A 12,189-nucleotide genomic window follows, 5' to 3' on the forward strand; every position below is an offset into this window, starting at 1 on the left:
CTAAAAACCAAGCAGCATGAGGAATCAATGCAATCTAGAACTATAGCCCAGATTTCCTCTCCACTTTATTATACCTCTGCGAAAACTGTATTTTTCCTTTGAAAGTCTGCCACTTGGCGAAATACCTGTTTGTGATGTGATTAAAATGTTCTGTGTTGGTTACAAGGCATCTTGATTGAGCACTGGGTTAGTGTGAGACTTGGGTTTTAATTCTAACTGCCAATTACTGGCTGGGTGACCTTGATCAGCAAAAAGAAGAAAATAACCTTTAATCTTTATTTGGTTGTTGCGAAGATTAAATGAAGTTGGCACATAGTAACCGTCTAATTAGTGAAAGCTGTTACTATTAAAAAAATTATTCAGCTAATTTGTAAGGACTAGCAAGCACTTGTCCAGTGGATCTTAAAATTCATAAGGGCAACAAATAATATTTCTTGCTTAGTATCAATTTGGCATACAATTATCATTCCCTCATACATCAGTTAAATTTAAAGGTCTTTGGAAAAACTATCTTAGGTTGCAGTCAAAAACTAAATACAACATAGCATTCTCCTAGTTGTAAAAATCAACCCCTATAAAAATAGCTTGAATGTGAAAGCCAGCTCATTCATTTTTTTGTGTGTGGGAAAGAAAAAAAAGAAATGATCAATGTGGACATCTTAGAGAAGTGTATCTTGGCCTACAGGTAATGTTCATAGAAAATGCAAAACTAGTTTTTATATTATAAATAGCCCTGGAGTTTGGGATATATTTCTAAACATCCCTATAAATGTACCCGATTATAGTATATTTGTATCTTCAGATCAAAGTGTACTTGTGATTTAAAAATAAAAGTTATATGCTAAAAATCATCTATTGAAGGTTGTGTAATACTTGGCCTTGAGTTATTTCTCTTTCCACCCCAACTGATCACTTTACATTTCTAGAAAAGGATCGTATTGGAGTGAGATGTTTCAGTTACAGTGAATGAGAGCAATGTGCCATTAAAATTAATTTCAGAGTTAGCACAGTTGTTCTCAGGGATTAATTGGCCCTGGCCACATTTCATTTAACTTACTCTTTTGTTTGCCCACTTTTCCAACAGCCTGACCACAGCCCCACTGAGCAGGACGATAGGACTCCTGGCAGACTCCAAGCTGTCTGGCCGCCCCCAAAGACAAAAGACACAGAAGAAAAAGTGGGATTGAAGTACACTGAAGCAGGTAATGGGAAAAGAAGCCAGGTACCAGGAATGCATCTCTTGCTGCAGTCGCTTTTAGTTCTAGCTCAGTAGCCTCACAGAATTTAAGTTTTTGTTTCATTATAAAATGTAATGCCGAAGGCTTTTCTTTTTGGTTTTGCTGTTAAAGTGAACCCTTGCACACTTATCGTTAATGAATCTCTTAGAGATGAAAGGTGAACGCCGTGGAATGAGTGAAGGGGGGCACATGTGTAAAGGAGGAGAACCTCGGGGGAACTAATGGAGAAGGTAGATTACAGATTCCTCAGGAAGCAGGTGGTTGGCCCTCACAGAGTGTCGTGTAAGCTGGCAGGGTTGCTGGCAGAGGTAGAGTACGAGACTCCAGAGCTGTAATCTGATGTGTTCTTTGTCTTTGAGTAATGCTTTTGAGCCACAGGAACCTTGTGCAGAGTGAACGTACAGATACCATATCAGTTACTCTTTCACTTTTGTTAGACAAAGCTTTATTTAATGCATGGCCAGTTTCAAAGCAATCTAACTCCCTGGAAACCTTCCCGGGAGCTTTGCTTGAATATATTTAAGTAGAATGGGAATCTAGATATTTTTACTCTTTAAGTGAAGGGTTCGTGTGAAATTTAAAAAAAAAGAAAGAATGAGAGGAGGATATATCTTAATTGTATACATGTGTGTCTCTGTGTATCTCTGATGAAACCTTTGTCTTCTTCCTGATATTTGAAGATCACTTAACACAGACTTACGTTTTGTTGGTTGTCTTAGGTATGTGTGTATATTACCAGTCTGTATGGTTATACAGAAATACTTCTTTCAGTTCCTATTGGTTGATGACATAAGTGGATCAAAGTTTGGGTGGTTTAGTAATACACAGGTTTTTTTTGTAAGATGATAACATTACAATCAGCGATTGAGGACACAGCTGAATCTACAGCCTGATTGCTTTAGCCGCCATTTACACAATTGCAAACGTCTGACTACCCCAAGACATCAACTGCTTCATGACACTTTTTTCTGACCTGCTTGAATGACAGAAAGAAAGCTATTACAGCCTTGGTGAAAATGTATGTAGCTGTTGCATTCTTCTTCTGTACGTTTCATTTTTCCAAAATCGGATTGTTTTTGACTGCAATACTGTACCACCTACCAAGTTGTCTTTCCTATGATGTGGCACAGTTTGAACAGTGAAAAGTCCTGAAGTTCGCTTTAATGAAAATCCAGAATCCTATAAGTTCTTATTCCTAGTTTATGTTGGGGTGGCCATCTTCTTTGTGACGATGAGCATTTGCTGAGTAGAGAAGGAAGTGGCATAAACAGCTTTTCAATCTACTTCAAGTCATATTTGGGGGCATTTATACTCTACAGAGATTCCTTAGTCTTTGCTTCTGTCCTCTTCCGTTTCCAGAAGCTCAGAGGAGTGCTATCATTACCTTGCAGTGTAATTACACTCAAAGTCAGTAGCTGTCCCAGTCTCTCTCTCTTTTTTTGTTTGTAATGAAATGCGTGTTCTCCAAGCTGTCTAAGGTCTCGGATGAGATGGGGAAAAAAGGAGGGAGGAATTGATGAATAATGACAGTTCTCTTGGGTTCGTTCTGATGGCACAATGACAGCTTGCAACAGAGAGAAGGCTGGCTGTTGTCTGGAGAAGGCACCTAGGTCCCCAGCCAGTTCCCATGGGTGGCAGTACTGTGTCTTACTTACCGTGCTCCCGGCCAGGTCTGGTGCTCATTTTCTTGAGAGTCTTGTAGCGCTAATCACTGCTGATACACTCTGGAGGTTATCAAAGAAGATACTCCATGCCTGTAGGAAACTTTTTTTTACCCCATTACTCAGCCAACATATGGTTGTCTTGCCATTTACTGCTAATCTTTAGGAAGTTAACGTTTTTCTTGTGATTTTCTTGAGCTCTGTTGTTGAGAAATCTGGAGTCTTATAAGCATTTGGTTTATAACTTAACATATTTTGTGGTATTTCCATTGGTCTCCCTGCCCTTAGGGAAGTAGATTAAAATTGCCACTCTGTAGGGAGCACAGAGACAGAAAAATTCGTTCCAAAATGTTTCAGGGTGTTTGAAGTCTTATGCGTCTACATCGTCAGTGCTCTTAATTTTTCCTGGCATGTATAATTCATTAAATTAGTGAAAGGGGAGAGCATGACTATTTATATTTCAAGTGTGCTATTGGAGTTCTGTGCTGTTGACATCGAAGCCCAGTCCTTGGCAGGGCTGGCAAAGAGATGGTGATTTTCATCATGAGTCTCTCACTGTCCTTGTGTTGCCCTCGGCTGCTTTGGATGTGCCACTGCTTGTGTTTCCCTCTATTCAGAGTTTATCATTCGATGATCTTTTTCTGAGGGCCTAGGAGATCACCTAATACTGTAAACTCACTTTTGTTCAAGGATAAAAAAGAAAGAGCTGACCTAAGGGAAGCTGTCCCTTTAAACTATGGCTTCTGGAGTCCTCTTTGCCATGTGAGGGTAGCTGACCACTGATGCTGGTGCCCACTGCCTAGGATGCACTCTCCTGCCACTGCCAAAGTTACCAGCAGCGTCTATAGCTGCTGACGCTGCAGCTAACTCCCCTGGCAGCTAAAGCCTTCAACTTCCACTAGAGCCTCTGCTGCCATTCTGATGACAGTGTGTCCGCCATTAAGGGCACTTCCACTGCCATTCTGTGAGCTCTTGGAGCCTTGGTGGTGCGCCGGTTGAGAGGCACTAGACCTCACTAGAGCTGTCACTCAAGGGACTTGCACAGGTGCTGGAGTTGACTTCTACCATGCAGGGAGGGTCCCCTGTGTTCAGTCACACTGCACTTGAATTGCTCTGCTCAAATGAGAAAGAATTACTTTCTTCCAAGTCCTGTGCTGTGCTTTCACACATTATTATCAATGCAATTCTGCTTTGTGTTTGGGATGCCTCACAGCTATTACGAGTGAAAAGAGCATTTCCCTCTATTCCTTGGAATTGGGCTGGGGACAATCTGAGTGACAGACTCCTTGTTCTCAGAGTTGTCTTTCCTCCTCTAGATACAGGAGCTTGCTCTCCAAACAAGCTTGGGGAAATAGTCTTGCTTTTCTAGGAAGAATCTTTTAGTGGGCTCCATGTGTCCTTTTTTTTTTTTTTTTTACGGTATGCGGGCCTCTCACTGTTGTGGCCTCTCCCGTTGTGGAGCACAGGCTCACGGGCCCAGCCGCTCCGCGGCATGTGGGATCTTCCCGTACCGGGGCATGAACCTGTGTCCCCTGCATCGGCAGGCGGACTCTTAACCACTGCGCCACCAGGGAAGCCCCTCCTTGCCTCCTTAAATGATTAATCAACTCAGCTGAGTCCCTGCCACTTTCTTGTGCTGCAGACCAGAAACATCTGGATGGAGTAAACTTGATTACCTTGTGAAGCCCGGGGCTAAGTAAAACCCAATCACAGCCAAGTGAAAAGGTGTGCTATGAAACAATACAAGGGAATCTAAAAGAAAAATATGTCTACCTTTAAATTTAATGCTGCAAAAGCAACTTATCTCATGAGAATCAGAGAACCAGTGATCTGTTCGTCCTCTAACATGCTGTCTTGTACGTGGTGAGGTTACATAAGTGTTAGTAACATGCCCAAAGTCTTTAAAAAAAGGACTGGAAATTATAAAGATCTAGGTATCATAGAATAATCATAGAGGTAACATGGGGTTAAACTTTTATCTCAAACTTGAATAAAAGAATTTTCTAAACCACATTAGGTCACTTTTTTCTTTTTGCTTTGTGAAGAATAAATGCACTTAGCCATATTTATTTTTTTCTTTGGATAATTATACTATTACCATATCAGCCAAGGTCCTGTCAGGGATCAGGTGAGGATGATTTGATTGAGAGTTTTTGTGGACAGGGTTTGGGAAAAGCAATGAGAGATGAAGCAGCTCTCTGGGGTTAGTAATCATGGGAGGTGTTTACAGCCCTAGACCTGAAGGGGCAGGGCGAGGAGAAGCTGCTGGAAAACCCAGAATGTCAGAGGGAGGCCGAGTGTTGTGGAGGGGGCTGCCGGACAGGAGCGATGGCCTTCACTGGAGGGATGCATCCAATCCACGGTGACCTGGTGGCCGGAGGGAATTGTGGGCATAAATGCCCTGACTTCCTTCTCCTGCTCTCTGGTCTCCTGCCACCTCTGCCCTTCAGCAAATCCAAAGAGAAGTCAGAGGATCAGGATCCACTTTAGGCCAGACAGCAGAGCCCAGAAAAGGACCCAGAAAGGGGGAGAGTGGGTCTAGGAGGCAAATAGAAGATACTCAGCACAGTTTCACCTGGAGTCAGTTGGCAGTGTAAGAAGGTTCTAAAGCCCATCAGTCTGTACGAAGAATTGGCACCTGACCACACAGGGGTCTGATACAAGGGCACAAAGAAAAACTCCTGCTTTGTATCCCGTGGGAGGGTTATGTTTTCTACTGCAGTCAGTTCATAGAAAATATAATGGCTATCATCGAGAGTATTGCTCTTTGCACACCTACTTCACCTTAGTGTAAAGGCTTTGTACACTGATCTCAGAAAATCTTCCATATGCTTTCAATGTTTCCCAATATTACAAAATAAAATAAATATGGAAATATCCAGAAATATCACGGAGCAAAACAAACTCTCTAGAATGTGTTTCATAGAGAGATCATTGCCACCATGTTGAATTATGATAGGCCTATGTGAATTTAATACTTAAAATTAAAAAAAAATTTTTTTTTAATTAACTGATTTATTTTTGGCTGCGTTGGGTCTTCGTTGCTGGGCGTGGGCTTTCTCTAGTTGCAGCGAGCGGGGGCTACTCTTCATTGGGTGTGCGGGCTTCTCATTGGCGGTGACTTCTCATTGCGGAGCACGGGCTCTAGGCGTGCGGGCTTCAGTAGTTGTGGCATGCGGGCTCAGTAGTTGTGGCTCATGGGCTCTAGAGCGCAGGCTCAGTAGTTGTAGTTGCTCGGCGGCATGTGGGATCTTCCCGGACCAGGGCTCGAACCCATGTCCCCTGCATTGGCAGGCGGATTCTTAACCACTGCGCCACCAGGGAAGTCCCATACTTAAAATTTTTATCACACTGTACAGACTGCTTTTTACACTTGAAATTGTGACTATCTTTGATTTTTACTACATTTAAACAATAATTATATTTATAGAGATTTCATGTTTTTCAAGTTATTATGTGTAATAATGAAAATAACAATGCTATAAATATTTTTGTTCATAGGTGTTTTCCTTTAATTAGAACACACTCCTTGTGGAATTGCTATATATAAGTGTATATGCCGTTTTCAGGTTTTTGGTGCATATCAATTGCCAAACTTAATTTTTTTTTTTTTTGTGGTACGGGGGCCTCTCACTGTTGTGGCCTCTCCTGTTGCAGAGCATAGGCTCCGGACGCGCAGGCTCAGCGGCCATGGCTCACGGGCCCAGCCGCTTCGCGGCATGTGGGATCTTCCTGGACCGGGGCACGAACCCGTGTCCCCTGCATCGGCAGGCGGACTCTCAACCACTGCGCCACCAGGGAAGCCCCAAACTTAATTTTTTATCTAAAGTTATTCAGTATGAAATCAGTACTCTTAAAACACTAAAAATGCTTTTCCCTCTTATCATTTGCTTTTTATTTTACTTGTATTTTCTGGTATAGAAGTTTTAAATATTTATATAGTCAAATCTACCCTCATTTTATTGTATAACTTTTCTTTTGGCTTGAGAGGACCTCCCCTACTCAAAGATCAGCTCTATGTTTAAATTTCTTAAGTGATTTCTTTCCACCTCTTCCTTCCTTGTCTTCTTGTTTTCCATATCATGTTGAAAACTTACTTCGGTGCCTAGCCCGAGGAAGAGAGCTAAGACAGCTTCTGTTTTTCTAGGTAGTTAATTGTACAGCAGGCTTCTGAAGTAATTATTCCTCTCCATGATAAGTTTAGCACTGTCTTGGGCTTTCTGTTCTCTTTTTGTATTTTGTACCAGTATCTTAATTATTGCAGCATTATAATGCATCTCAGAATCTGTTCAAGTTCTCAAGCATACTTTTAAAAATATTTTTTTAGCTTTCCTCTTATTTATTCTTCCAGAAAGCCTTAGCCTACTTGGTCAAGTTTCAGAAGGATTGCTTTGGGACTTTTATTGGAATTGCATTAATTTAGAAATTAATGTGAAGGTGGGAATGAGATCTTCAAAATGCTTAGTATTTCTACGCAGGAACATATCTTATAAAACTATTCAAGTTTTCTTTTCTGACTTAATAAACTAGATACATAGATGTGTAGATATAGATATATATCTTGTATTTTTTCTAAATGTATTCCCAGGAATGTTATTTTTTAAAAAAATACATGATATGAAATTGTATCTTGTGATTTATTTTTCATAAAAGTCAAGTGCATTCCTTAGAATCTAGTGACTCATGCATGCTAGATGCTCTGTAGATTTCCCTCCTGAGGTCCGGGCTAGACTGAGTGAGGGGCACTTTTGGACCAACTGATCTCAGGGGTCCGTCCCTCAGTTTTACTCTGGTTCGTGGTTCTTAGTGTTCTCAGGCTCTTTAAAAAACCTAATGATGATAGAAAGCTGTGGAAGAAGACCCTGCAGTTAATTTTGCATCTGCGGTATTTCAGACCCTCCCCCCACCCCATAACCATTTGTGGACACATCCCCCCATCTCCTGCCACCTCCCCGGGTGTAGATGAAGAACCTTTGCTGCAAATGCTCAACCTAGAGCTGGGCTTCCTTTCCTCTTCGTCTCCTATTTTGTGTTACGACGAATGGCCTGAAACATCTCCTTATTTATTAGGATATTTAAAAAATATACCATCATGATTTGTGCCTGAGCATCCTGAGAGGAGATGAAGCTAATGTTTGTGAGATTAAAATGGCATCATTTGGGAAACTGGCAGTGACTTAATTATCCATGGGGAAAAAAAAAGGAGAAAAAGGACGAAGAAGGAAAGCTCTCACGTTTTCTGAAACAAAATGAACTTTCTGCATGCATCTGGAAAAGCCCTTCTCAGCACTGGCTGCACCTCAGAGCTGGGCTGGGGGCTGGCACATGGGCCACCCTACTTAGGGCGAGTGCTGCGGCTTTGGTAGTAAAGAGAAGCTAGGTTGAGGCATCATGGTTACTGTGAACAGGCAAGCTGTCACTGTGTGTGGCATCTCTTGGGGATAACTCACACCGCCTTGAAACTTGGAGTAGCTCAGGGACATCCCTAGTTAGAGTATTTTAGGTAACCCATCCCTCAACTTAATAAAGATCCGCCTACTTTCTGGTTTGTGTCTAATTTAGGTTCCCTTGGTTATAAAGTGACAGAGCTGTGTGCCACCCTCCCTGGTGAGTCAGACATTCTTGCCTCACCAGCCAGGGAGAGCTATAAATATCTTGGCATATTTTATTGGCCTACAGTACCTTTAAAAAACTTATTCATTCACAGCTAACAGGCTGCATTAGCCATGCATGGACTTGCCTTTAAGGTCATATGTCTAGACAGATTATCCTAAGTGTCTTCTTTCACAGTCTAGGCTATAGGTTTATTCATTGTATATTTCACAGGACTTTGTGGTATGTTGCCATCACTTGCATGGAGTTATGATGATGGCCCAGAAATTGGAAGCTGTACAGATTAAAGACCAGGAAAACCTTGCGTCTTATAGCTGTAGAAAGAGGTCATACTGGGAAACCAGAGGCGACATGAGTGTGTCAGGCTTCTACTTACTGTATATCTGGGAGCTGTGAGGAGGGAGATTGGCTTCCCCAACACAAATGGGAACTAAGGCTTGATATTATGCAGAGGGAATCCCAAAGTATGGACCAGTGACTCAGGAATCATATGTTGTATTCCAGGAAGTATTAGTAAAGGTCTTTAGCTCAGAGGAAAAGAGATTAAAAGAGAGATTAAAAATTCTGTATTTTAAGAGATTAAAATATAGAATCTGAAATTTTAGAATATTAAAAATTTAGAGCTGCAAGCATCTTAGAAATAATGTAATTCATCCTATTCGTTTTACAAATGAGAGCCAGAGGTTATGACTTGCTGAAAGATACACATAATTAATAAGAGAGCTGAAATGACAATTGGAAGTTGTTGGTGGGCGGGGGGGGCATTGGAGAGTGATGGATTTTTTTTTTTTCTGCCAATATACTGACAATTAAAGCTCCAGCAAGGAAAGCACAGGGAACAGGAGCATTTAAGAATTATGCTGTTTATTATAAAGCAAAGAATTATGAGACCACAGTGAGTCCATCTGCATAATAAAGGAGATGATATGAGTACCATACCAGCTCACCAGACACATCCACAGAAATTGTCTGGGTCATTTCATGCTGCTTTTTGACTCATAAAAATAGAAAAGGGGAATTTTAATGGCATCTTTAATGCTTTTGAGGCTCACTTAAGCAATGTAACGCAAATAAAAATGCTTCTGGTTTGTGGATTCTTGCAAAGTTCAGGTGGGGCTCTTTGCTGGGCCCAGTTTGTGTGCTGAAGTGTAGGGTGCATATGTATTTGATTTTAGGAGGTCCATGAACAAATATTTTTATCTTAACGGTTGTGTATTTCAGTAGTTTTATTGTTGTTTTAGAGAAAATGAGTACTAAAATCCACTTTGAAGCTGCTTTTGGGCAGATGAGGCTGAAATTTGATATGCCATATCCTATGCACACCTTCACAGATACCTCCTTTCAGTATTTTTCTTCCTCAGAATTTCTATCCAGGTGGCCCCATTTTTCTTCCCTCCCTCAAATCTTCATCTATCGCCAGCTGCCCAGTGCTTGTTCTCTGTATCCTCCACCAAGCAGCCACTCTACAGTTCCAGCCTCAGCACCCTCCCCTCCTGCCCTGCCACACCTTTTCACTTGCAGCCCATTGAATTCCTTCCACTGAACTACCTTTACTGTGCTGGAGCTGCGCACTGGCTCAGCAAAGAAAGGGCACTCACTCCTTCAGATCCCTCCGCCAGAGACGGCAGCCGGGGCATCGTAAATGCTTTCCTTTTTGGTAGAAAGAACAAATGACTGTATTTGTGAGGAATAACTAAAAGCAAAGTTTCAATAGCCAAACTCTGGAGCATTCGTCCCCAGATGAAGGATGAGAACATATGATGGGAAAGGTAGAAGACTGTCTCAGAGAGAAAGGAAAATTGAACTAGGGAAATCTTAGGGACATGCTTAACTTTGGAATTTCCTTTACTTTGGGTTTTGTGGGTTTGAGCATCAAATAGACTTGAGTTTGAAGTTTGACTCTGCCATGTACTAGCTGTGACCTGAGTTGATATCCCTCTTTATAAAAAAGGACAATGATGATAATTTAAAATAACTATTGTAAAGATAAAAGGAGATAATATATGAAGTTCGATGGCATCACAATTAGCCTTTTATCTTATTTTATTATTTTTAAAATTAATTTATTTATTTTTGTGGTACGTGGGCCTCTCACTGTTGTGGCCTCTCCCGTTGCGGAGCACAGGCTCGGGACACGCAGGCTCAGCGGCCATGGCTCACGGGCCCAGCCGCTCCACGGCATGTGGGATCCTCCCGGACCGGGGCACGAACCCGTGTCCCCTGCATTGGCAGGCGGACTCTCAACCACTGTGCCACCAGGGAAGCCCCTAAAATTTATTTATTTTTTGACTGCACCGAGCAGCTTGTGGGATCTTAGATCCCCAAGCAGGGATTGAACCTGGGCCCACAGCAGTGAAAGCACGGAGTCCTAACCACTGGACCGCCAGGGAATTCCCACAATTGGCTTTTTTTTTTAATTCTTATTTATTTTTGGCTATGTTGGGTCTTTGTTGCTGCACACGGCCTTTCTTTAGTTGTGGCGAGCAGGGGCAACTCTTCGTTGCCGTGCTCTGGCTTATCATTGCAGTGGCTTCTCTTGTTGCGGAGCATGGCCTCTAGGCGTGTGGGCTTAGTAGTTGTGGCTCGCAGGCTCTAGAGTGCAGGCTCAGTAGTTGTGGCACACAGGCTGAGTTGTTCCGCGGCATGTGGGATCTTCCTGGACCAGGGATCAAACCCGTGTCCCCTGCATTGGCAGGAGGATTCTTAACCACTGTGCCACCAGGGAAGCCCCCCACAATTGGCTTTTTAAAAAACAGTTTATATTGAAGTGTAACACACATGTGGAAAATTGCTCGTATTATAAGTGTTGATGAAAAAATTAATCACTCAATCTAAGTAAGAAATGGAAAATTTTATTCGAGACAAATTGAGGCTTATTACCCAGGAACAGTCTCTCAGAAAGCTCCGAGAACTGTTTTGCCCGTTAGAGGTCAAAGTACAATTATATATGTTTTTGAGACATAGGGCTGTACATTAAATGATGTATTACTGACAGTTTACACCGTCCAGATCTATGTGTACAAAGCGAGTAGTGGGTCATGGGTCATCGTGACCCCTTACAAGATGAAGAAGGAAGGGTGTCTCCAGAGGAAGAATCTTGTTGATGCTAGGAGAACGTTGCTGTTTATGGTTGAGCAGGTGTTTCTGCAGATGGGAAGGTTTGGGCAATGCATAATGCAGATACACAATGCACAGTAGAGGGGAGAGAGGAAGCCAAAGCTCAAGAAAAAATTTTATGTGTAAATTTTCCTTAACTTGCCTTAGAATACAAATGTTTATTTCATCACAGATGTATAGCTCTATGAATTATAACAAAGTGAACATACTCTTGTAACCACTCTGCAAATCAAGAAATAGTATTGGGTTGGCCAAAAAGTTCCTTCCGGGTTTTGCCATAACATGTTACAGAAAAACCTGAACGAACTTCTTGGTCAACCCAGTACCTTGCCTACACCCTGGAAGCCCCTGTCTTGCCCCCTTCCTATCACCGCAATTACCTTTTTCCTCCAAAGAAACCATAGTTCTGACTTCTAACACTATAGATTAGTTTCAGCGCTTTTGAACTTAACATAAATGGATTCATTTCGTGTCTGGCTGCTTTGCTTCAACATTATGCTTGTGAGAACCAGACACGTTATTGCATGTACCTGTAATCCGTTTGTTTTCATTGCTCTGTA

At 41.9% G+C, this 12,189-nt stretch overlaps 1 protein-coding gene across 5 annotated transcripts in view; it reads left to right on the forward strand.

Annotated features, from left to right (window-relative positions):
• The window catches only part of FMN1 (formin 1), a 444,603-nt gene that overhangs the window by 141,289 nt on the left and 291,125 nt on the right, over nt 1–12,189 (forward strand). For all 5 annotated transcript variants that reach the window (XM_067742229.1, XM_067742240.1, XM_067742249.1 and 2 more), the window contains one exon: nt 1,085–1,202. In XM_067742229.1, the coding sequence (XP_067598330.1) occupies nt 1,085–1,202 (118 nt within the window). The remainder of the gene's footprint in view (nt 1–1,084; nt 1,203–12,189) is intronic.

Source organism: Pseudorca crassidens, chromosome 1 (genome assembly GCF_039906515.1).
Source record: "Pseudorca crassidens isolate mPseCra1 chromosome 1, mPseCra1.hap1, whole genome shotgun sequence".
Lineage (NCBI taxonomy): Eukaryota > Metazoa > Chordata > Mammalia > Artiodactyla > Delphinidae > Pseudorca > Pseudorca crassidens.